Source organism: Sycon ciliatum, chromosome 2 (genome assembly GCF_964019385.1).
Source record: "Sycon ciliatum chromosome 2, ocSycCili1.1, whole genome shotgun sequence".
Lineage (NCBI taxonomy): Eukaryota > Metazoa > Porifera > Calcarea > Leucosolenida > Sycettidae > Sycon > Sycon ciliatum.
Genome location: NC_088644.1, coordinates 43994033 through 44020482, shown reverse-complemented (window position 1 = coordinate 44020482; position 26450 = coordinate 43994033). Strand labels below are relative to the sequence as shown.

The window sequence follows — 26450 nt, the reverse complement described above, 5'->3', positions numbered from 1 at the left end:
GACAATGTCCAGGACTATACGATTGAACATGTGTGTCACTCTTGTCCGCTGTTGCCATTCAGCCACAAAATTCTACACACACACACACACACACACACACACACACACACACACACACACACACACACACACACACACACACACAAACATGGAAAGTGGATACCAGCAGACAGAGCACTCATTAATTGTATCAAGAGTACATAACCAAGAGTGTGCAACTCGACGATCCCCCAGCCCATGGCGGAATTTTTCAAGACATCAGTCTTTGGCGGCGGTTTGGCTCACTGACATGATGCTATCATGCGTAGCCAGAGATCAAAGTACAAATAATTTGTACATTGCAGCTACGGTAGTCGAAGCAGAACAACGGACGATAGATCGATGTGTCTTGAACCTGACGAACTCTCACCGTATCTGCAAAACAAGCGCGGGAAAGCATACACACTTCATCACACTTCTGCCAAAGAATGATACAATAAAACAATTCCACCGTGGGTGAACCCAGCGCAGCTCAAGATAGGAGTTGCACACTCTTGGTTATGTACTCTTGATTGTATAGATAGCAAGGAGTAGTAAAGTACCGGTAGTTTACTACTCCCTACTACATGTACCAGCACTCCAGCAGATGGTCTCTGCTGAAAACAGTACATGTACTTGTAGATGGACTGGGTTTGAATCTGGTATAAATACAATATCATCATGTCATACCATTACCACTTTACCAGTGATAGTTTATCTACTTTTACTTTACTTCATCAGAAGTAAGTTACACTACGGTACCTCTGGCTTTTGCCGGCCCATACGGTCATTTGTCATTAATTTTGTCATTGGCAGTTGTTTGCCGAGCCAGGAAATGTTGAATAAATACAAATACAAATGTACACGCAGCAAGCAGAGTGTGCTATTTACACACAATGCGAGTATTGAACACATGGCTGGTAGACCAAGAGTTGAACAGCTCACTACAAGATGACATACACTGTATGGTTGTGAGTGTAATGGCAGTGCATACTTACTACATACATAATGGATATCACAGTGAGAGTGGTAGCAATGCATGTACAGTTGTGGCCAAAGAAATCTAACCCGTGAGCCGAAAGCAGTGCCAAGGCGCATGCGGCCCCTGCGGCCCTCGGGTGGTTCTCTGGACTGTGCATGATGTAATGGAGATGGAAACGCAGTGAAGCGCTTCCGGTCGGATTTCTCCGGCCACGACTGTGTCATTGATATTGTACTCACCCATGCATGCTTGGTGGAAGAACATAACAGACACATACTCTTGTATAGGCTGCAAGCAGACAGTAGCAAATCACACACACACACAGCATGCAAGATCAGGTTATGGCAGGGCTACTAAGGGTACAATGTACTTGATGTACTAGTTATTCCAATCAGAGTAACCAGTGTAATGAGAGTAACCAGTGTAATCATCATGGCCCGTGGACATGACAGTCACCTGCCCTTGTGCTGCAGAGAATCGGCAGAAACTTATGCCGATCATCGCCACAATTGGATTTTGTGGTTGGCAGAACATCGCCCTGCGAGGCCATAGCAACTACATGTAGCACTGGAACCCAGTAGATGAATCATCATGGTCATGGGCTGATACAAATACAGGCAACTTGCTCAGCCTGCTTGAATTCAGGCATCAGGCTGCAGACACTTCTGTGGCACGGGATTACCATGTCACACAGGGCCCTGGTGCTCAGGCTGTTACGGACCAGTCCGCCCAGATCATCAGATGAAGATCAATTCAGTTCGTCAAAATCAGAATTTCGGGAAAAAAACTGCTCGTTCTTCTGTCTGTGTAGGATAATATCCATAATTCTATGATATCGAGAGCCACAATTCTCTCACCGGGAGAAGATGAAGCAGAGGTCTGAGACGGCTGCTGAGTTGTGTGAGAGCAGTAGACAATACGTTGTTTTAGGAGACGGGAAGGGCAAGAAGCACACGCCATCCAGCAATGCCATTCGCTCAACCTATACAGCCAGTCAACAACATGCATACACACACACACACACACACACCTTTGACCTTGACCTTTGACCTTTGACGCCCATCGCCAGAGGCGATGATAGCAATGCTACGGCAGAAGCCATAGCAACTTGTGCTGGGATTGCACCATTCAACAGCTTGCAAGGCTGAAGAATTGACCGTCACTATTCAGCCTGGTCTACACCATACAGCTATTTGAAGTGACTTTTTCTGGCCAGTGAATCCCTATTTTGGGGATTTTTTTTTTTTTTTTTTCCCGCACACACATCACACCACATACTCCGGCATGCACTGGCTGTTGGTAACCACCCAGGAGAATGAAAGAAAAGTCAGGAAGAGTCTGAGAAAGAGAAGAAAGACGTGTGTGACCATAATCGTCGGGAATCGAACCCGCAACCTATCGATTGGAAATCGCGGCACATACCACTGCACCATATGGGACACACACACACACACACACACACACACACACACACACACACACACACACACACACACACGTCATGTACCATCAAGAGTACATAACCCCCCAGAGTGTGCAACGCCTGATCCAGCTCTGCATAGGGTCTTGGTCGAGCGGAATCGGATCTTTGCGTCATAATACCGTACACATCTGAGGGGAACCCGGGGAGTCGCGGGTACTCTTGGATCAAAAACAATGGTGCCCTGCCTCGAGACCGGCCTTGCGCTGGTGTGAAGTGTACGCATGACATCAGAAGATCCGATTCCGCTCGACCAAGACCCTACACAGAGCTGGATCGGCGTTGCACACTCTGGGGGTTATGTACTCTTGGTACCATGTAACACACACACACACATACACAAATGTACATTCCCATCTAGGAGCAATTGACTCCCACACATAAAATTGCAGTCTGTTCGCAAAGACACCTTCTAACAAAACTGAACACAGTACAGTAGTACTGCAGTATGTTTTTCAATTTTGACAGCATGTTACATGTTACATGTTACAAGGATAGTGCTCCTGACTACAACCATAATCGAAAAACATGTTAAACTACCAAGCAAGGCTTCTTTATATATATACCAGTACTGCAGTACTAGTACTGCAGTACTACTTCAGTAGTACTGAAGTAGTAGTGAGTAGCACATTTTGCTGATTGTAATACAAACTTTGTGCCGAGTAGCACCTTTGGGCTTGGTTGCTATGGTGCAGCTCCACACCTGCCAGCATGCACTGGACTGTGAACTTGTGTAAGGCACTTATCACTAGCTCATGAGATGATCAAATTGCTCCCTTAGCTACATGTATGTAAAAGACGTTACGCAGTGGTGCTTGGCGCTAGCCTGAGTCCTCCATGCTGTAGTATGCACATTATGTGGGTGTACATGTATGTGTGTATGCGTGCGTGTGTGCGTGTGTGTGTGTGTGTGTGTGTGTGTGTGTGTGTGTGTGTGTGTGTGTGTGTGTGTGTGTGTGTGTGTGAGAGAGAGAGAGAGAGAGAGAGAGAGAGAGAGAGAGAGAGAGAGAGAGAGAGAGAGATAGTGCGTATGTGCGTGCATGTGTAGGGCTAGGGATGCGTGTGTGTGTATGGTACGGCCGGCCGTCGCACTTGACTGAGGCTAGTATAGTAGGCAAAGAACTAGCATAGTGAGGGTCCTAAGCTAGCTCTCTTCTTCCATTGAGCAATGGAGAGGTCTTCATAGCGACCACCATGAGCCACACAACAGTCTAGTCACTGCATGCATGCATGCATGCAATGAATCCCGAAAAGTAAAAAAGAAGAAAGAAAGAAGAGAAAAAAAAGGCCAGGTGACATTACGTGGGCCCGGGCTGTTGTCGACATGCACATGCACGAGTCAAAAGCGCATGACATCATGCAAAACAAAACAATGATAGAAGTGATTATGATGCTCGCATGCGCAAAAGATTGCGATTGAAAGCTCGCAAAAAACGAGTTTGCCGTTTGAACGTATGTTTGCGTTGTTGTTGCATGCAATTGCAAGCGCTGCCTTTGTTGGTTGGCATTCGAAAATTTCTCTTGGTGTTTCGTGTTTGCGAGATCGACAATGCCATGAGCGTTGGCCAGATGTAGTGCGTTGTCGCGGAGGCAACGATAATGGCGACTGGCTTGGTAGCGTATGATTCTGGCTCGTCTGACGAGGACAGTGAGCAGGCTGCGGGTTCCACAACGAAGGGACAAATTGTTCGTGCAGTTCGACTACAATCTGCTCCCGCAGTGGAGAAGCCAACAGAGCCTGAAGCAAGTGATGCAGCAGCACAGGATGATTCGGAAGCCGAGGACAGTGATAATGGAGACAACTCAGTGGCAATGGCAGTGCCATCTCCCGTCGCTAGTGATGATTCAGACAAAGAGGACTGGCCGTTCAAAGTGAAGCCGAGACAGGCTGCCCGACTAATGCCATCACCCCCGCGAGGGAACTGTTCAAACTCACTACAGCGCAAGATCGAAGCTATGCTTGAAACCAAGCACAGAACAGGTCGCAGCCTGACGCAGAGTGTGCAAAGTCGCAAAGACTTCCGAAATCCGTCTATCTACGAAAAATTAGTATCGTTTCTCGATCTGGATGAGCTGGGCTCAAACTTTACGTCGTTCAATCCTGCTGGCTGGGGACCTGAATCGTACTACGAGAAACTGGCAGCGGTGCAAAAGGATCAGTTTGACAAGAAGAAGAAAGCAGAGGAAACGGCAGCAGCGCATAAAACACACGTAGAATTCGTGACGGGAACAAAACGGCCGCCAACCAGTTCAAATGCCGAGTCGGAGCAAAAGAAAAGGAGATCAAAGTGGGATTCTGGTCCCAATAAGCAGTAAACTCTCCAGCTGATCCTATTTATTTCTGCGTACAGGCACTCGCGCTGTGTGCTCGCTTTTACAACCTCATCTCTTGCGTGAGAACTCAATATATGCATGTGTGTGTGTGTTTTTAAGAAAATCCAATAAACTGCATTTCACTCTGACAATGGTGCCTGACGTAAAGATGTAGCTGACTGGCTGTGCATGTCCATACTATAATAGCTGTTGATGAGCACATGTGCATGTCTGTACACAGAGCAGATTAGAAGTGAATGAGTGCTTGTGTGTAGGCTTGTACATGCATTGACTTGATTGTGCTGCTGTGCAGTGCAGTATGTAATCATTAAAAATGTACAGTACTGGTTGTTTGTAGAGATGTATGTGTTCAGACATAGTCTTCTAATTTACTTGTGCTGTAAAGCTGTGTTTACTTGAGAGTTTTCAATCCACCATGAACACAGCTTGACTGGAGTATTGACATGATGTATTACGCTCGACACCGGCGGTTGAAGAGAAATTGTACATGTGCCAGTGCTGTAGCGATGCGTCTTTCCAACCCCCGGGTGCTAACTTGATGTGTGACATTACTACTGTGGGTGGTCTTGACTAGGAACACAGTACGAGTACACCGGCCATGTACTGTTTATTGAGATCCAACGTCGTCGGGACTGCTAGCTCTGGCCACCATGCGGCAGCAGCCCTACGCTACAGCCTAGCCCTTCCAACTCCGGCATTGTGTGCAGGTGCTGGTGAACAGTGATAAATGTTTACATATCAAGGGTGAGGTCAGATTCAGATTCTGTCATTGCAAGCTGTGGGCACATGTACTTCAAGAGTAACCGCAGCATGCAGCAGAATTCTAAAATCACTTTCTAGAAAACGATAATGTGACTTCCATACTAGTACAGTGTGCTCGGTCCCCTTCGCCCGTTGAGTTGAACTAGGCCAGCAGGGCATCAAGCTCATACACAGTAACCTTGCCTGATAGAGGGGACGGTTTCAAATAGGAACGGTTTGACAGCAAAATTGTGTAGACCCAAACCGATCATCAGAGTGGATTGTTCACTCGAAATATGTTTGTGGAAGGAAACTGGCATGATGAACTTTGCTCTGAGGGCAGAGTCGATCGAACTGAGCCACTCCTTTGTGTTGGCCTGTTGCCTCCAAGTTGCCCAATTTTTCGTTTCAAACACGAGGTGGCTTCAAACCGGAAAGGTTTTGGAGTGCACATCAAGTTCACTCTTAGTTCTGAAATTAGGTAATTGCTATCGCTCCACTACACCCAGTAAGGTGCGACTTATACTCAGGGAAATACGGTCTACAGAGAGCCTGAGGTATAAAGTGCTAACAGCCATGAACAGGATCCACTGGCATGTTGTACGTATTATGCATGTACATGTGTACGAGTATGGGTTTATGCATCCACATGACTGACTGTCTTCCACTTCTGTCCATGTCAAGAACTGGGTGATGTACATGTACAAACATGCAGAGCTTGCACACTGAACACGCACACACCACACTGTGATCACACTGAACCAGCACGGCCATAGTTCCCATGGTTCCCATAGTTACCATGGTTCCCATAGTTACCATGGTTCCCATAGTTCCCATGGTTACCATGGTGAAACTGTACGCGCCTCTACTAGTACGTTCACCATGACGGCATGAGATACTTACATCGAAGAAAAACCTGAGAACAGCTTGTTGCAGAACAGGTGCATTCTCCTCCGCCTTCATACAACAACAACAACAACAACAACAACAACAACAACAACAACAACAACAACAACAACAACAACAACAACAACAACAACAACAACAACAACAACAACAACAACAACAACCATCGTGAGAATAAAGAATTAAAAAAACAAAAACAGAACAATTCAAATGACTAGAGCGAAGCTGGGATGTAAGCACACTCCATCTGGCACGGAAGATTGCCTTTACTTGCCAGTTTCCATATTAGGTCACTGTATTCAAGAGTATATGTACATGGAAACAAGAGTATGCACAATGTAACCATGGTAACAAAGACAGCATGGCTAGAGAAAGCTGTAGATTCTAAAAGGCGATGTTCGGTGATTATAAGAAAAATCTCAGGGCCTGTAGATTTTGAGTGCTGCGTCGAATGGCCTTCTTTCAAGGAGGGTGCGGTCATTCGTTTGTCAGATACTTCTAATTGAATATTCTACCTCATCTGGTGGTGGTGTCAGCAGGTGTAGCCAGCTAGACCGCTTCACTGGAGAGGTGTGGGACCAGGAACATTCGACGCAGCGCCCCAAAAACACTACGGACCGTGATTTTTTTCATTTTTCACCAGACTTCTCCGCGAGAACCTGCTCAACTTACCTGCAGACCAACGAAGGCATGATGATCAGCAAACGCCACAAAACGGGCGACAGTGTCCTTGCCATTGACAACACCGGAACTTGGTCTGGGAAACAAGCGCCGGTGCGCTATCCTGAGCAAGAAAGGAACATATAATTGTACAACCTCTGAGCAAACACGGAGCAACCAGAATATACACAATCCTTCTAAGATTTCTCCGGGTGCAGAAACGTCAGTCTGACTGGTTCTCACGAGAGCTGTAAACAATATGATTATTTATAGGATATTGCAAGAGAACAGCAGTTGTAGCGTGGGCAAGTCACATCTTCATGGTAATCACTTACACAAGGCAAAGACGATAGTGATGAGAAAGCAAATTCACATAGACAGTAGCGTGCCTCCTCCCCCCCCCCCCCCCCCCCCACACACACACACACAGACAGACAGACACATGCATACACACAGCCAGGCACAGACAGACACAGACATACAGAGTCAGACACACACGCAAGAGCCAACAGGTGACTGGAAGAGAGAATTCACAGCCACTACTGTATTGGCAGCGAATTCAGCAATCATCAATTCAGCATGCTTCACGTCCAAACAAACAGACTACCTTTCATCAATGCCATTCTCATCACAGGCCATATCGCTTGTTGCCTTCAGGTGATTGACAGTCTCAATCTTCACAAAATTGCAGAACATCCTGCGCCAACAGTGCACAATCTTTGCCTGCACCAGTAATCATAACAGAAAAACAGGGGGAGGGGAGGGAGGGGGAAGGGGAGGGGGAGAGGAGAGGAGAGGAGAGGGGGCAAATAAGGAGAATGCTGAGTTTAACGTGGGGGGGGGGGGTAAGCAAGTAATGCCGATTCCTCGAGTAGTCACATGAAATATTTCAGCTGCTACCGCAGTAGAATGTAGAACAGTAGAATGGAACATACTGTCTCCAGGACAATGGGTGTTGCGGCTTATGTACCTACATGTAATACCACATACTGTCTCCAGGACAATGGGTGTTGCAGCTTATGTAGCTAGCTACATGTAATACCACTCGGAGTTACTGTACTAAGTTAGAGTGCATTCAGAAAAAAGATGATCATCTTGCTTCTGGCAGAAACTGGGTCAATGCTTGACCGTTTTCAAGATAGGTTTCGCCATGCAGTCTGGAATGCTATTCCAATATGTTCAAACTCGATCTCCACGAGTCGTCGTTACAGTGTATTCATGAGTTTGAAAGAATGTTGTCAAATCGTACTAGGTCTAAACTCTAAAGAGAGTGTTGTAAGTCGTGAGTTGTTGTTATCCACAAGATTGGTATGCACAAGATTGGTATCCACATGATTGGTATCCACAAGATTGGTATGCACAAGATTGGTATGCACATGATTGGTATGCACATGATTGGTATGCATATGGTTGGCTGTACCTTGAAGGGTATTTTAAACTTCTCATACGCTTACTTTCTCCTGTGCAGACACGGTCATGTAGAGGTGATGCAGAGGCTGCAAGAACACACTCTCAAGCTCTGCCACAGCACAGCACAGCACAGTGCAGCACAGCACAGCAGATCACATCACATCACGCGCACAGCACAGCACAGACCAGCACAGCACAGACCAGCACAGCACAGACCAGCACAGGACAGCACGTCACATCACAGCCCAGCACACAGCACGTCACATCACAGCCCAGCACACGACAGGACACATCACATCACAGCACGCGCACAGCACAGCACACAGACCAACACAGTGCAGCACAGCACACAGCACAGGACAGCACACAGCCCAGCACACAGGACACATCACATACACATAGGCACACACATGCACGGAGTCACACATCAAATCAAACAAGTATTAACACTGACGGTACATGCACCCTCAGGCCTGCAGTAGACGAATACATGATGATAAACCGTATTTTTGGGTGTGTTAGCCGCACTTTAAAACGCATAGAAAAACTCAGAAATCGCCCATATGCCTTAGACTCTGAATGGTGGATGTGAATCGACCAGCACTACAGTACTTCATGCATAAACCGGTAGTGAATGCATGGAGTCATTCAATTACTGTTCATGTACTGCAATCCATCACTGCACTAGCTAGCACAACGCTTCTATTTTGAAGTACATTATTATCAGGTCAGAGTTAGGTTGCCAACGAAATTCAAAGTCTGACGTACGGCTTATACTTCGAATGTCAACAAAAATACGACTTTTGGGCCTGAAGGGGGGGGGGGGGTGACTTAGACCCCATGCGGTTATTGCCGGTTAACCCTTTGAGCACGCATGACGTATTATTACGTCATGTACAGTGTCACTGCTCCCACGCGTGACGTATTATTACGTCGTGAGTGTACATAGCGTACAAACGCGATTTGCATGAACCGCGTGAGTTCAAACTATCGTAACTCGGTCAATTCTTGGCCGATTCTCACGATCGAAACATAAAATGTATCAGCAAGAGAAAACTCTCAGCTTGCGATAGAAACAATCGTCGAAGCGAAAGACCCCGGGTTGTTGAGATATGCGACTCGACATGGCAAATTCAAATCGATTTTTTTGCGTACTTTACAGAAGGCGTATTTTCCATTTTCGATCATTTTCGCGCTATCTGCTGCCATGGAAACTAGATTCAAATGATGGCAGCGGATCTGGGGAGTCCTCAAACAAATTTGAGCTCGATACGAGCAAGGAGAGTGAAATGGCAGCTGAGGATTTGATCTCCTGGCCGTGCTCAAGTCTGTCGAGCGCGTGCGTGAAGTTTACCAGACTGTAGCATGGGCTTTTGGTGTCGCTCCGAGCTGGGCTTGGAACTATTTTGTTCCTCGTCTCAAGACCTTTGCAGGAAGCACAAGATCGTGGAATTCGCCCAAGGGAAGGTAAAGTTATCGATCCTTGAACAGTTACTACTTTCATAGGAAAAACGCGATTTTTGCAGGTGTTGACGTGGGCGGCATTTAGGTAGCGTCGTGCTCAAAAGGTTAACAGTTAACACGCCAGAAAATACAGCATGACGCACACTGTACTGCAACCAATCTTATCCGCTCACAGTAGTATAACAGATAGTCATATGACTACCATACTACCATACTACCATACTCCCATACTACCATACAGTCACTTACCACTGAAGTTGCGCAGTCGTACATGGCACAACAGACGGAGAATTTCATCAAAAAACATGCTGCCGTCCCAAGTGGTCAGATATTCCTGTAAGAACTCCTCCACCACAGGAAGAGGTTCCTGAAAAAAGAGCACAAACAAAATACAGTGGAACTCACTTAGTAAGTACCCAGGGAAGGGGGGGGGGGTATGTCTTATCCGAGTTCCACTATACCTCTCTCTCTCTCTCTCTCTCTCTCTCTCTCTCTCTCTCTCTCTCTCTCTCTCTCTCTCTCTCTCTCTCTCTCTCTCTCTCTCTCTCTCCGCCGTCAAATTCACAGTAACCGTGCATACGAGTACTGTCGTGAATCATTCTCTCACTGGCTGTACGCCATCACATACATGTAGACATGCACATCCAATACTTATAAGATATTTTAATAAATCTCCCAGGGCATTCATTTGTAAGCCCTTTTCTTCCAGGCATTCATTCGTAAGCCCTTTTCTTCCAGGCATTCATTCGTAAGCCCTTTCTTCCAGGCATTCATTCGTAAGCCCTTTCTTCCATGCATTCATTCGTAAGCCCTTTCTTCCGGGCATTCATTTGTAAGCCCTTTTCTTCCAGGCATTCATTCGTAAGCCCTTTTCTTCCAGGCATTCATTCGTAAGCCCTTTCTTCCAGGCATTCATTTGTAAGCCCTTTTCTTCCAGACATTCATTCGTAAGCCCTTTTCTTCCAGGCATTCATTCGTAAGCCCTTTCTTCCAGGGCATTCATTTGTAAGCCCTTTTCTTCCAGGCATTCATTCGTAAGCCCTTTTCTTCCAGGCATTCATTCGTAAGCCCTTTTCTTCCAGGCATTCATTCGTAAGCCCTTTTCTTCCAGGCATTCATTCGTAAGCCCTTTTCTTCCAGGCATTCATTCGTAAGCCCTTTTCTTCCAGGCATTCATTCGTAAGCCCTTTTCTTCCAGGCATTCATTCGTAAGCCCTTTCTTCCAGGCATTCATTCGTAAGCCCTTTCTTCCAGGCATTCATTCGTAAGCCCTTTCTTCCAGGCATTCATTCGTAAGCCCTTTCTTCCAGGCATTCATTCGTAAGCCCTTTTCTTCCAGGCATTCATTCGTAAGCCCTTTTCTTCCAGGCATTCATTCGTAAGCCCTTTTCTTCCAGGCATTCATTCGTAAGCCCTTTTCTTCCAGGCATTCATTCGTAAGCCCTTTTCTTCCAGGCATTCATTCGTAAGCCCTTTCTTCCAGGCATTCATTCGTAAGCCCTTTTCTTCCAGGCATTCATTCGTAAGCCCTTTCTTCCAGGCATTCATTCGTAAGCCCTTTCTTCCAGGCATTCATTCGTAAGCCCTTTCTTCCAGGCATTCATTCGTAAGCCCTTTTCTTCCAGGCATTCATTCGTAAGCCCTTTTCTTCCAGGCATTCATTCGTAAGCCCTTTTCTTCCAGGCATTCATTCGTAAGCCCTTTTCTTCCAGGCATTCATTCGTAAGCCCTTTTCTTCCAGGCATTCATTCGTAAGCCCTTTTCTTCCAGGCATTCATTCGTAAGCCCTTTTCTTCCAGGCATTCATTCGTAAGCCCTTTCTTCCAGGCATTCATTCGTAAGCCCTTTCTTCCAGGCATTCATTCGTAAGCCCTTTCTTCCAGGCATTCATTCGTAAGCCCTTTCTTCCAGGCATTCATTCGTAAGCCCTTTCTTCCAGGCATTCATTCGTAAGCCCTTTCTTCCAGGCATTCATTCGTAAGCCCTTTCTTCCAGGCATTCATTCGTAAGCCCTTTCTTCCAGGCATTCATTCGTAAGCCCTTTTCTTCCAGGCATTCATTCGTAAGCCCTTTTCTTCCAGGCATTCATTCGTAAGCCCTTTTCTTCCAGGCATTCATTCGTAAGCCCTTTTCTTCCAGGCATTCATTCGTAAGCCCTTTTCTTCCAGGCATTCATTCGTAAGCCCTTTTCTTCCAGGCATTCATTCGTAAGCCCTTTTCTTCCAGGGCATTCATTCGTAAGCCCTTTCTTCCAGGGCATTCATTCGTAAGCCCTTTTCTTCCAGGCCATTCATTCGTAAGCCCTTTCTTCCAGGGCATTCATTCGTAAGCCCTTTCTTCCAGGCACCATGCTAATCACAGATAGAGGATTATTTTAGAGAGGGGCGCTAAAAGAAACAAGTAACACGATTTGTAGTCACTTACTCCAAGGAACTCAGTAACCAAGGCAACAGCTGATAGGACACGCTTCACATGGCATACTCGCTCCGTCGTCCACGACCGCTGATGCAGGATCTCTGTGCAAGCACGACAACAGCAGCAGGCAACAACACACAGACGTGTGGACTTGAACACGAGTCACACAGAACACATCTACATGTAGAGCAAAGTTGAGAATAGCCCAGAGAAAGACAAGACCAGCAAATCCTGGTCCTAGCCCTACTCCTGCACATACTTAGACCTGGGTGGTCCTAGCCCTACTCCTACACATACTTAGACATGGGTCCACTCTGGTTAGCAGAGTCAGAGCTAGCTGAACCACATACATCTAGGTTCCACTTTCACAACATAAATATCTAGATAATCAATACACATGTTACAGTGCACTGAGAAGGTTTGCTGCACTAGTACTAGTAGTAGATCTGCTGTCACAGCTGATCTTTCAATCGGTAAGGACAGCTGTGCTGGGCAAGCATGATCTGATTGTACAAGAAACTCACACAGAGTATTGCCGTGCATTGAGTGACATGGCAGCCTTACTCAGAGTATTACCGTGTATTGAGTGACATGGCAGCCTTACTCAGAGTATTGCTGTGCATTAAGTGATATGGCAGCAGCCTTACTCAGAGTATTGCTGTGCATTGAGTGACATGGCAGCAGCCTTACTCAGAGTATTGCCGTGTGTACTAGTATCACGTTGCCACGTCACGTCCTAATATTACGTACTGGCATGTGCTTCAGACTCATTACGTGTGGGTGTGCTGTGCACGCATGCATGCACCCCCTGAGCAGATAGAGCTGTCAACCACGCGGTGTTCAGTGGTTGTAATTATTATTGCAATGGCATGAAGACAGTTTCGACTTTCTATTTCTCTTCCCGTTACTTTAATCCTATCATGCATTCAACTTTGTAAACCATATGAACTGAGTGGGTGTTCGTTGTGTCGGGTGCACTCTGTGTGCGTGCTTGAGATTCCCCGACAACTTTGGTGCCAAAACCCGTTGGAAGTTCTGAAAGATGGCTTCGAAGTTGGATGGATTTATTCGCCCGTATCGGGGCAAACAGGACGACTTTGATGAGTTCTGGGCTAAGTTTCTGGTCTTAGCCAAGGCCAATAAGTGGGCCGATGACGCTGCCAAGGCTAAGCATCTTCCGTTGTTCCTGAGTGGACACGCCTTTACGGTTGTCACTCAATTGTCTGACGAGGACAAAAAATCGCCGGCAAAAATTAAATCTGCGCTGGAGCAGGCATTTTGCCCCACGCCTGGTGCTGCCTACCGTTCATTTACGTCAAGGGCTTTGCGGAATGGAGAGCCTGTGGACGCGTACCTGGCAGATTTGAAGCGCCTACTTACGCTGTCTGGCCATAAGATTGCGGATAATTCAGATCCCGTGCTGATTGAGCAGTTCCTGAGTGGTTTGCCAGCTGATAAATGGTCACCACGTTCGTATGGCGTCTGCTACGCAGAAGCTCACTGTCACTGATATGGCAAATCAAATCAGAGTCATGCAGGCATCCAAATTCCCAGAATCCCATGGTGCTGTTGCTGCTGCTAGCTCTCAGCCCAAGAAGTCGCTCGTGTGTTACCAGTGTAAGGCCGTGGGCCATGTGAGATCACAGTGCCCGAAGCGTGAGCCCAGTGTCACCTGTTATGCCTGTAAAGCGAAAGGGCATTATTTCCAAGGACTGTCCGAACAAGAGTCGAGTTGGAAATGTCGCTGCTGGTCACGCGCCGCCTGAACGTACGAATATTTGCCTTGCTCTGGCAAAATCGGATGGAGACCTAGTTCGTGTAGCCGTGGACGTACAGGAACCCAGTACTGAGTCTAGTACGTGGACGCGTTTTGCCTCTGTGGTGGATTCTGGCTGTACTCGCACACTTGTGGAGTCGGCTGTTGTTGACCGATTGAACCTATCAGCTGCAGTTTCTCCCTGTCAGGACAAGCTGTTGTCTATCGACGGAACACCACTTACTATCCTTGGCAACGTCACGCTACATGTGCAACGACTTGATGGAGCCGTCCATTTGCCTCGGATCACTATTGATTGTCTCGTTGTGCCCAACGTGTCGTCCTTGAACACAGACTTCCTGATTGGCACAGATACCATTGGCAAGGTTGGTGGCCTCACTCTACGTTACGACGGTCTAGGGGGCACGCTGTCCTCAGTTGTGTTTGGTCAGCAGGCAGGTGTCGCTGCCGGTGCATCTCCCCAACCCGAATCTGAGAAGCCTAACAAGCTTTCTCGTCACATCGATGTTACCGAGTCCGAGTCGACAGTCACCTTGAAGGCGAATGATTGCCAAGCTAACTGGTCGAATGAGCGTGGTCATTGGATTGCTCAGTGGTCGTGGAAGGGTGGCGTTGCACCCGAGCAGCACATTGGTTCCGGCATTGGAGAGTACTCGCGGAAGTCTCTAAGCGTCAGCGAGGAGGAGCAGTTTGCTTCAGAAATGAAGTTGTGGGTGGACAATGAATGGCTTGTCAAGTACGACTCCGAGGCATTCGGAGAGCCTGTCGCTGTCTTGCCGATACTTGCCGTTAGTCAGCAGCACAAGGCATCCACGCCGGTTCGGCCGTGCTTGGACTACCGTGCCCTGAATGCCTGTCTTGTGTCCCACCCCGGTGTCACCGCTCCAGCTTGTGACGCGAAACTCCGTGACTGGCGCAGACGTAGTGCCGACAGCGTTCTTCTCGACATCCGGAAAGCCTACCTGCAAGTATGGATCCATCCCACCCTGTACAAGTACCAAACCGTTGTGTACAAAGGCGAGTTGTATACCATGACCCGCATGGGATTCGGTCTGAACGTTGCGCCAAAGATCTTGGACATGATTGTCCAATGGATTACCCGTCATCACGCCGGCCTTTGACAACTATGTGGACGACCTCTACGTCCCTACTGCCCAGACCGACATCGTCCGCCATGAACTCGCCAGCTATGGGCTTGAGACGAAAGAGCCAGAGCAGTTCGCAACTGCTCGTGTGTTGGGCCTACAGCTGTCCTCTTCTGATGTCGAAGATACAGTCACGTGGGAACGTCGTGCTGGTGTTGACCTCAAGTTGCCAGAGTCACCAACTCGTCGTCAAGTGTTCAGTTGGTGTGGCCGTGTGATTAGTCACTACCCGGTATGTTCCTGGTTACGCCCGCTGTGCAACTACATCAAGCGGCTTGTCGGTGAGAACACATCGAAATGGGATGACCTCGTACCGCCTCATCTCGTGCAACCATGCCGTGAGGTCGAGTCTCGTGTCCGTCAAGACGATCCTGTGCATGGTGTCTGGTCTGTGCCCTGTGATGACACCACAGTGTGGCACGTTTGGTGCGATGCTTCTGGTCTGGCCATGGGTGCGGTTCTGGAAGTCAACGGCGCTATCGTCGAAGACAAGTCCTGGCTCAGACCTTCCGATGATAAGCGTCATATCAACATAGCAGAGTTAGATGCCGTCATCAAGTCGCTCAACCTCGCTCTGTGTTAGCCAGTGAAAAACGTGGTCTTGCACACTGATTCGCGTACAGTCCATGGCTGGTTGACGCAGTTGCTGAACAACATTCGTCGTGTTAAAGTGAGTGGCCTTCACGCTACGTTGGTTCAGCGTCGTTTGCAGATCATCGACGATTTGATCACTGTATCTGGCATTACAGTTGACGTTGAATGGGTCCGCTCAGAGGACAATATTTCGGATCAGCTAACCCATGTCCCTACCTGGTTCCGTGTGCCGGACAGTCCTAAGAAGCCACAGCCTGATGTTGCAGCAGCCGGTGTTACCGTTCGTGCTCTCCCACCTCTTGCTATGGGTGACATCGCCACTGCCCAAGTTGCTGACGAGGAGATCTCGCCCGTTAAGGCCCAGCTTCTCTCCGGTGAACCGATTCCCAACTCCAGCTACAGCAGAGTCCGAACCCAGCTGGTGATTGAGGATGATGTGCTGTTTCGCAGCGTGAAATCGCCTCTCAACGATGTTGAGCTTGTGCCTGCCCTTCCCCAGAGTCTTACTGCCGATGCACTTGCAGTCGCCCATACTGTGAGTGGTCACGCCGGTTGGGAAAGTATGTGGCGTCTACTCCGTAGCCAATGCTATTTCCCTGGTATGGCACAGCGCTGCCGTGACTACGTGTCAGAGTGCACTACCTGCCGTGCGGCAAATCCTGCTCAACCTTGTCTACCGCAACCAACGCGACCTGTAACTCCCGATGGTCCCTGGCGTGTTGTGCAAATTGACACGCTCGAGCTTGGTACCAACAAGTCTGGCCGATATCACTGCGTTCTTGTCTGCATTAACACCTTCACCAAGTGGGTGGAGGTCGTCCCACTTGTTCGCCATGATGCTGAGACTGTCGCCGATGCATTTGTTAGTGTGTGCACTCGGTGGGGTCCTCCCCATGTTATCCGCTCCGACAACGGCACCGAGCTTCACAATGCCCTGATGTCATCCCTCTACAAGGTATTTGGGGTCAACGTGTGTTTTGGCGCAGTTCGCCACCCCCAATCGCAAGGTGCCGCAGAACGGTTCAACCAAACGCTGTTGACCTTGGTGCGGAAGGTCCTCGACGAGTCCAGTGATTGGCAGGTCGACCTAGCTATGCTCCTGTACTTCTACCGCAACAGGCCCCACAGTGTCACCGGTGTCTCACCTATGCAAGCAATGGTTGGCTGGCAGCCCCGCAGTCTCGTGGTGGATGCTACCCCAACAGATTGGTCGTTTCCCCGCTGGACGGAGGAAATACAGCGTCGCGCCTCAGCCATGTACGATCTCCTGGAATCAGAGTTGTCGTCCTGCGATTTTGTCGAGGAGCCAACTCAAGCGTTCTCGGCTGGAGAGTCTGTTCTCTTCCGCCGTCCACACCGGCACCAGAAACGACTCCCCGAATTCGAAGAAGGTTGGATCGTCAAGCGAGTCGTTGGTCCCTCAACTGTCGTGATTGGCCGTGGCACAGCAGAAAAACTCGTCAACACAGAGCTGCTGAAGCCTGCTGGAAGTCATTCCAGTCGTATCCCTGAGCCACTAGATGTAGCTAGTATTATCGATGACGAGCCGTTGGACCATGTGCCTTTGGCTGGTGTACCTGATGACACCGCTGGTGGTCGTCTTCTCCGCGACAGAGCCCTGCTCCGTGAGCCTAGTAGGTATGGCTCTTGAGACCACTATGTTCTCTGCTTTGTCCGAGTTTGGGTCTGACTCGTGACTCTAATTCGTGTTTTGGCCGTCTCTGACGATTGACGTTTAATAGTGTGTGTCATAAATTTGGTTCTTTTGTTTTGTTTTCTCAATTTATTGGCTCCTATTCTGCGATAATTGGTACTGTTTTTTTTAAGTCGTTTTTTATCTTCTTCTCCTCATTTTTAGTGACAATTGTCACTAGGGGGCATGTACTAGTATCACGTTGCCACGTCACGTCCTAATATTACGTACTGGCATGTGCTTCAGACTCATTACGTGTGGGTGTGCTGTGCACGCATGCATGCACCCCCTGAGCAGATAGAGCTGTCAACCACGCGGTGTTCAGTGGTTGTAATTATTATTGCAATGGCATGAAGACAGTTTCGACTTTCTATTTCTCTTCCCGTTACTTTAATCCTATCATGCATTCAAATTTGTAAACCATATGAACTGAGTGGGTGTTCGTTGTGTCGGGTGCACTCTGTGTGCGTGCTTGAGATTCCCCGACACGTGCATTGAGTGACATGGCAGCAGCCTTACTCAGAGTATTGCCGTGCATTGAGTGACATGGCAGCAGCCTTACCGCTCCACAGTATGGTATGTAGTCTAGTGCACAATCTCAGCCTGGCCACAACATCCACACCACTTGCCAGCAAGTAGAGGACGAGGTGCTTGTCCAGGACAGCAACGTCAACGTCGTCAGCTATCTGCAGTGAGAGAGACCAGTATACACACACAACACCAGCACATTGCCACATGGGATGGGCACCCCAAACACTTGAGTTGGCAAGAACAGCACACAAGTCAGAGTCGTCACAATGGGCAGGGTAGAACAAGCAGAGCTCACAGGACGTGAGTAACCTGGACACAGCCAGCACGCACTAGTACTGCAATGCCTGACTACACTATCCATGTCCCTTCCTCAGCATGATGAGCCTGGCCTGAAAGTTAGAATGGTAATTATTAGTAGGTATAGCCCAGAGACCGTTTAGAGTGTAGTCAGAATAATAATAGATAATTATAATAATAATATAGGTACGCTATCCGTTATTGCACATCACATTCAGGCGAAACAAAACAAGGTATGCCATTGCAGATAGCAACAGTCGTGTGTGCAAACGAGAGAGCTTGGAAGCTCAGGGCCCTACGCTATGCTTTTTTGCCTTGATGACCTAGACAAAAAAAAGCTTAGGGATGTTATAAATTCTTTAAAAAATCCTTTTTTTTAAACCTGGGATTCGAACCCGCACTATCGCGCGCCCTGCATGCATCCCCCGATACACTTCGCATACATACTAATTCTTCCAAGTTGTTTTACATTGTGATCTTGCATTTGAAAGCCCTATTTGAATATGCATTGTGGCCAGCCGTCTTTGATGGCACGGTACGGTAGGGGATAGGTACGGGACAGGTACGATCGAGGGTAATACGACACCGTCTAGCTGCCCGCAATATTCAAATAGGGCTTTCAAACGCAAGATAATAACGTGAAGCAACTTGGAAGAATGGGTATAGATGCGAAGTGTATGGGGGAATGCATGAAGGGCAATAGTGCGGGTTCGAATCCCAGGATATGCCTGAAAAAAAAATAGGAGAATTGAAAAATTTATAACATCCTATGCTTTTTTGCCGTCAGATACGGATAGCGCCAGGCGTGACACAAACACACAAACAAATACCAAATTAAAGCTGTGTGGACCCTGGCTAGCGCCAGACGTTACTGAAGTAACGTCTTCTGCATAGCTACGGGAATAAAACAAATAAGAAGACTGACCGCACCACAACTGCTGCTGTACCTTTGAAGCGGCAAACGATCTAAAGAACTCCAGTGTTTGACGAGGTCCAGGCTGATCTGCAAGGTTTGCCATAGCACCATCCCCGGTAAGCGTGGGTGTGGGTAGAGATGAGTGCCCTGATGGCGTTCTAGCAATGAGATCTCCATGTTTCCTCTACACACAGATAACACCACAGCAGCATTCAGTAGTCACACCACACCACAAGACATGGCAGTGAGTTGCTATTCCATACTTCAGTGGATAACTTGACGACCACCCATTGTGTTTCAGCTAACAACAGCCCAACATGACTACACACATGAAAGACCAATCACCAGCTACGTCAGTGGTCTAGTGTTCTACGTGAATATACAAGACTAGTACAGCTGTGCTCGGTGAAATCCGACGCAAGGAGCATATTTGGTGCCCTCAACTGGCACGGCCCTTGTCCTGGCCCTGGAAGTGGTACGAATACGACTGGACATACATATGTACAAGTACAGTGATGTAATCGGAACAGGTCCAGGGCGTCAGTTTCAAACTTTGGGTCGGATTTCAGTGAGTGCACCGGCACTAGTGCGTGCATATGCTGTGTGTGAAGAATCTTCACCTAACATATTAAACACTATTCCAGCAGCAGCAGCTATGGCTAACATATGAGAGAGCTTGGAAGCTCAGGGCCCTACGCTATGCTTTTTTGCCTTGATGACCTAGACAAAAAAGCATAGGAATGTTATAAATTCTTATAAATTTCTACTTTTTGTTTTTAGACATAACCTGGGATTCGAACCCGCACTATCGCCCTGCATGCATCCCCCCGATACACTTCGCATACATACTAATTCTTCCAAGTTGCTTCACGTTATGATCTTGTATTTGAAAGCCCTATTTGAATAATGCATTGTGGCCAGCCGTCTTTGATTGTACGGTACGGTACGGGACAGGTACGGTACAGGTACGAGGCAGGTACAGTCGAGGGTAATACGACACCGTCTACCGCCTTGATGACGACAAAAAGAATAGGGATGTTATAAATTTTTCAATTTTCCTATCTTTTTCAGGCATTACCTGGGATTCGAACCCGCACTATCGCCCTACATGCATTCCCCCATACACTTCGGATTCATACTCATTCTTCCAAGTTGCTTCACGTATGATCTTGCGTTTGAAAGCCCTATTTGAATAGTGCGGCCAGCTGTATGTGGCCAGCTGTGTTTGATGGTACGGTACGGTACGGGACAGATACGGGATAGCGCCAGGCGTGACACAAACACACAAACACCAAATTAAAGCTGTGTGGACCCTGGCTAGCGCCAGACGTTACTGAAGTAACGTCTTCTGCATAGCTACGGGAATTAAACACTATTCCAGCAGCAGCAGCTATGGCTAACATATTAAGCACTATTCCAGCAGCAGCAGCTATGGCTACCAAGTGCATGCACTTCCCTGGCTCAACAACATAATGAGACGATTAAACCCAGACTCTCTCAGAGCTGCCAGCAACACGACCCCCAACATAACGATACACTCATCTTTATCTTCTTTAAATGTAGTTTTTAGTTAGCCGTGGTTGGTTACCACCCCTCATCTCATTCGCACTATTGGCAGCCTTACGGCGAGCCAGGAGATGTTGTATAAATATTAAATATAAATATAAATACACAAATAGATCAACAATCATGCAATGGCCCGCATGTCAATTTACCAGGCAGCCTGGATTTCTTAGGAAAGAGCAGCAGCACAGGTGTGTGATCAGACACTGAAGTCATTCTCAATGTACTAGTACAGTGCGTATCGGTTATAGCGTGGACGTGTAAAAGAATATACTGCCTACAAGAATGAACCCTCATGTTTTCATAATCATAACATGGATTTCAAGTGCACATTTATTCTTACCAGCAATTTTATCCCATAGTAGAATATATCGGTCCTAAGAATGGACTTTGTGTAGCGAAACATGCCAGATTAGTACAAAGTGTATCGCCTGTAGTAATAGTATCTGTCCAATTCCGTTCTGATGTGACTCTCGTTGCGTCGTAGTGCTGCAGATTCAACTGTTGTGGCCATGTAACTCATTTTGCATAGTCACATATAAGCTTATGGGACTATGACCAGCCACATGCACAGAAGTACTGCGTTGCATGTACGATGATCTTCCTGCCCCTGTGCACATGCATATGATATGCCACACTTGATTTATCGTGTGTAAGAAATATCGGAAATAAGAATAGAAAGTCGTTTTTCAAACACCCACGCTATAACCGATACCTACTGTACATCCACCCTACCTACCTACCTACCGGTACTTACCTTCTTTCCTGGGGTTTCCCCTTCATGAACTTGATTGCTTGCGATGCTGCCGTTCCCCTCCGGATGGGAATTCCCCGTTGCCACCACTGCCCTCATCTGCGATATACAACAGAAAAATTGAACTTGATCAACTCATTGGTGGCTACAATACGTGGAAACTGAAAAATTTCAGCAGACGGGTGCCCTGTCCAGCTGAGCCAGGTCAGTGATGGCTGTTAGCTGGTTAGCCGTAACACTTTGGTGCCGCTCTTCCCCGTTGGCAGAAACGTGTGTGAAACACTAGTAAGAAACAGTTCAGCACTATGTCACTGTTTATCATGACCATACACAACGTAGGTATGGGGCACAGCACTTTCTATGATCACGGTGCAACCTGTCATTTTAAAACTACATGTGTAGGGTTTGGAGGAGGAAGAGAGAGAGAGAGAGATAGAGAGAGAGGGGGGGGGGGGGGGGGGGGGGGCTCAGGAATTCTAAGTTTCGTACGATTGTGATAAATGGTAATAATTACGGATGACCCCAAAAAGAAATGCCAACCATGTCCTAATTACTTGTACATTAGAATGCACTGTATTTTACTTCCACTGTTGTTGTCATATTCAGCCGATTAGAATTTCGCGCTAAGTAATATCGGAGATTGAGTATTATGCTCATTTGCCTCCTTTTGGTTCAGCACGTTTTCTGGTCTGCATCAAAGTTACCAACCCCCATGCGAAGCTCAATGTATTGCCGGAGTTAGAGCACTCTGATTTCGATGCTTTGATACTTTGAGCACACTCAGACTTTGAGCACACTCAGACGTTGATACTTTGAGCACACTCAGACTTTGATACTTTGAGCATACTCAGACTTTGATACTTTGAGCACACTCAGACTTTGATACTTTGAGCACACTCAGACGTTGATACTTTGAGCACACTCAGACTTTGATACTTTGAGCATACTCAGACTTTGATACTTTGAGCACACTCAGACTCTGATACTTTGAGCACACTCAGACTTTGATACTTTGAGCACACTCAGACTTTGATACTTTGAGCACACTCAGACTTTGATACTTTGAGCATACTCAGACTTTGATACTTTGAGCACACTCAGACTTTGATACTTTGAGCACACTCAGACTCTGATACTTTGAGCACACTCAGACTTTGATACTTTGAGCACACTCAGACTTTGATACTTTGAGCACACTCAGACTTTGATACTTTGAGCACACTCAGACTTTGATACTTTGAGCACACTCAGACTTTGATACTTTGAGCATACTCAGACTTTGATACTTTGAGCACACTCAGACTTTGATACTTTGAGCATACTCAGGCTTTGATACTTTGAGCATACTCAGACTTTGATACTTTGAGCACACTCAGACTTTGATACTTTGAGCACACTCAGACTTTGATACTTTGAGCGCACTCAGACTTTGATACTTTGAGCACACTCAGACTTTGATACTTTGAGCACACTCAGACTTTGATACTTTGAGCATACTCAGACTTTGATACTTTGAGCACACTCAGACTTTGATACTTTGAGCATACTCAGACTTTGATACTTTGAGCACACTCAGACTTTGATACTTTGAGCACACTCAGACTTTGATACTTTGAGCACACTCAGACTTTGATACTTTGAGCACACTCAGACTTTGATACTTTGAGCACACTCAGACTCTGATACTTTGAGCACCCTCAGACTTTGATACTTTGAGCACACTCAGACTTTGATACTTTGAGCACACTCAGACTTTGATACTTTGAGCACACTCAGACTTTGATACTTTGAGCACACTCAGACTTTGATACTTTGAGCACACTCAGACTTTGATACTTTGAGCACACTCAGACTTTGATACTTTGAGCACACTCAGACTTTGATACTTTGAGCACACTCAGACTTTGATACTTTGAGCACACTCAGACTTTGATGCTTTGAGCACACTCAGACTTTGATACTTTGTTAATGCACGTCTACACCATGAGAGCCACTCTTACCTGCATAGAGCTGATAGCAGCAGCACAGGATCTCTGAGATTCTGATAGAGTGAATAACCGCCAGACCTAAGCATACACACAGGACAACGACAAAGACAACTGCTCTGTGGTGATGTGTGGCTTTTAATAGCAAACAACTGCTCTGTGGTGATGCATGGCTTTTAATAGCAAACAACTGCCAAAGACCATACATACCATCAAACTGTGTGAGCCTGGGAGGAAGCGAGGGAGGGAGGGAGGGAGCGAGGGAGGGAGGGAGCGAGTCAGGGAGGTATCGTACCAGGAAGAATGGACACGTAGGATGTCCATTTCGAAGAGATATGCATCCGCTGTTTGCAGAGGACGTGCGTGGGGAACGTAACAGTTACAACGTGGCTTGAGTGCGTCTCACGGGAATGTACACGTATTCCGTAATACGGGAATGTACACGTATTTCGTAATACGTTTATTGGCCCACACCGGGTTGAATGTTCCGGGTTCAGTTTCCAATTTCCATGTTATGACATACCCACGAAAGGATGTGTTGGAAAACATGACAGACTGTGAAGAAATAAAATCCTCGAGTAGGTGAGTGAGTGAGTGGGTGGGTGAGTGAATGAGTGAGTGAGTGGGTGGGTGAGTGAATGAGCGAGTAAGAGAGTGAGTGAGTGAGTGAAAGAATGAGCGATCGATTGGGTAGGTGAGCGAGTGAGGGAGTGAGTGAGATAGAGAGAGCAAGGGAGTGAGTAAGTGAGGGAGTGAGTGAGATAGATAGAGAGAGCAAGGGAGTGAGTAAGTGAGTGAGAGAGGGAGGGAGATAGAGAGAGCAAGGGAGTGAGTGAATGAGAGTGAGTGAGTGAGGAAGTGAGCGAGGAAGTGAGTGAGGGAGTGATCCGAGCGGGTGGGTGAGTGAGTGGTTGAGAGCGAGTGAGTAGGTTAGGGAATAAGTGGGTGAGTGAGTGAGTGAGTGAGGGACGGAGTGAGGGACGGAGTGAGAAATCATTGTAAAATGACCTCCACGATGAACCCACTCAAAAAGGAAGTTCAAACACCAAAAAATATGGAAAATATGGGACAATCAGGTGACAATTCACGAAGGACTAATGTTGACAATAAAGGACAAGCACACAGACGAACACGTGAATGCATAACATACACACGTTCTGATCCATACCTTGTCATCGCTGACTTCAAGGTCAACTGGCACTAAGTGTGGACAATGTAACTGATAGACATAGAGTACAGCGGTGATAGCATCCAACTCTGGATCAGAGTCCTGTAAGTACACAATACACACACACAGACAGACACACAGACAGACACACACACATACAGACACACAGACAGACATACAGACAGACACATACACACATACATACACACACACACATACAGACACACATACAGACATACAGACAGACACACAGACAGACATACAGACAGACAGACACGCGCACGTGCACACATACACATGCATACACACTGGAATGTTTCGTGCCTGTTACCGAGAAGGAACGTGTGAGAAGGAAAGTGTGCATCTACCGCAATCAGTCAGCATCTCCAAAGCAATAATTATGATTGTGCTGATGGAATTCCCGGATTAGTCCTCGCCACATGTGCTCATGTCGTAGCTCCCAGGTTAGCAGTCCTCCTCAACAAGTCATTGACCACTGGAACAGTTCCTGCTGGATTCAAGTTGGCAAATGTGTCTCCTTTGTACAAAGCAGGTGACTGATCACTGCCTGTCGATTATAGCCCTGTGTAACTGCTGCCCAGACGTACTCTTTACGCTGTTAAATACTCACCCTATTTTCAGCTTGTGCCTCACGAAATTGTTGCTTTTCGTTCATAGCTACATGCACAGCAAGTGTAGTGTGCTAGTTCAACAATATTCTTCATATGCTGCAGACAGTACTCGCTCCCTGGCCACTCGAGGGCAGCAAACCAATCTCCTCAAAAATCCTCTTTTGGCAGGGTGGTCCCGCTGGCAGGACCGCTATACTTCTTTTTCATGGTCCCCTGGCCCCTGTAAGACTCATTCCCCAAACATCAGCAATCAATGAACACATCTGCCTGTGGACCGGGGGAGGGTGCCCATGGATCCCTCCCCAATAGGGGAGGGGTTGTGGACCCCTACCCAATAGGGGAGGGTTTGTGGATCTCTACCCAAGAGGGGAGGGTTTGTGGACCCCTACCCAATAGGGGAGGGTTTGTGGACTCCTACCCAATAGGGGAGGGTTTGTGGACCCCTAGTCAATAGGGGAGGGTTTGTGGACTCCTACCCAATGGGGGAGGGTTTGTGGACCCCTACCCAATAGGGGAGGGTTTGTGGATCTCTACCCAAGAGGGGAGGGTTTGTGGACCCCTACCCAATAGGGGAGGGTTTGTGGACTCCTACCCAATAGGGGAGGGTTTGTGGACCCCTAGTCAATAGGGGAGGGTTTGTGGACCCCTAGTCAATAGGGGAGGGTTTGTGGACCCCTAGTCAATAGGGGAGGGTTTGTGGACCCCTAGTCAATAGGGGAGGGTTTGTGGACCCCATAGTCTATAGGGGAGGGTTTGTGGACCCCTAGTCAATAGGGGAGGGTTTGTGGACCCCTAGTCAATAGGGGAGGGTTTGTGGACCCCTAGTCAATAGGGGAGGGTTTGTGGACCCCTAGTCAATAGGGGAGAGAGGAATAAGCAATGGACTACTGTGGTAGTTGAGACAGGTCTTACCTTCTGTTGCTGTCGCAGTGCCAGCAGCACACTCACGCGATACGGTGTTACTGAAATACAACAATGAAAAAGC

General features: G+C 47.4%; 2 protein-coding genes across 2 annotated transcripts in view; one reads left to right on the top strand and one right to left on the bottom strand.

Annotated features, from left to right (window-relative positions):
- The window catches only part of LOC135810247 (centromere protein I-like), a 44709-nt gene that overhangs the window by 7750 nt on the left and 10509 nt on the right, over nt 1-26450 (bottom strand). The window contains exons 6-20 of the mRNA XM_065323727.1: nt 26378-26427; nt 24834-24935; nt 23681-23746; nt 21684-21779; nt 19395-19547; nt 18182-18305; nt 12420-12511; nt 10245-10362; nt 8576-8640; nt 7729-7844; nt 7134-7245; nt 6459-6512; nt 1858-1982; nt 1240-1288; nt 1-72 (exon numbers count right to left, since the gene is read on the bottom strand). The exon at nt 1-72 is cut by the window's left edge and continues 77 nt beyond it. Of these exons, the coding sequence (XP_065179799.1) occupies nt 1-72; nt 1240-1288; nt 1858-1982; nt 6459-6512; nt 7134-7245; nt 7729-7844; nt 8576-8640; nt 10245-10362; nt 12420-12511; nt 18182-18305; nt 19395-19547; nt 21684-21779; nt 23681-23746; nt 24834-24935; nt 26378-26427 (1394 nt within the window). The remainder of the gene's footprint in view (nt 73-1239; nt 1289-1857; nt 1983-6458; nt 6513-7133; nt 7246-7728; nt 7845-8575; nt 8641-10244; nt 10363-12419; nt 12512-18181; nt 18306-19394; nt 19548-21683; nt 21780-23680; nt 23747-24833; nt 24936-26377; nt 26428-26450) is intronic.
- On the top strand, nt 3932-5234 carry LOC135810248 (SAP30-binding protein-like). Its single transcript, XM_065323728.1, has one exon. The coding sequence runs from the start codon at nt 4080-4082 to the stop codon at nt 4794-4796; it is 717 nt and encodes a 238-aa protein (XP_065179800.1). The 5' UTR covers nt 3932-4079; the 3' UTR covers nt 4797-5234.

Bases quoted from the DNA above. Each gene is read 5' to 3' on its own strand.
- LOC135810248 (XM_065323728.1), top strand. From the start codon at position 4,080: ATGGCGACTGGCTTGGTAGCGTATGATTCTGGCTCGTCTGACGAGGAC.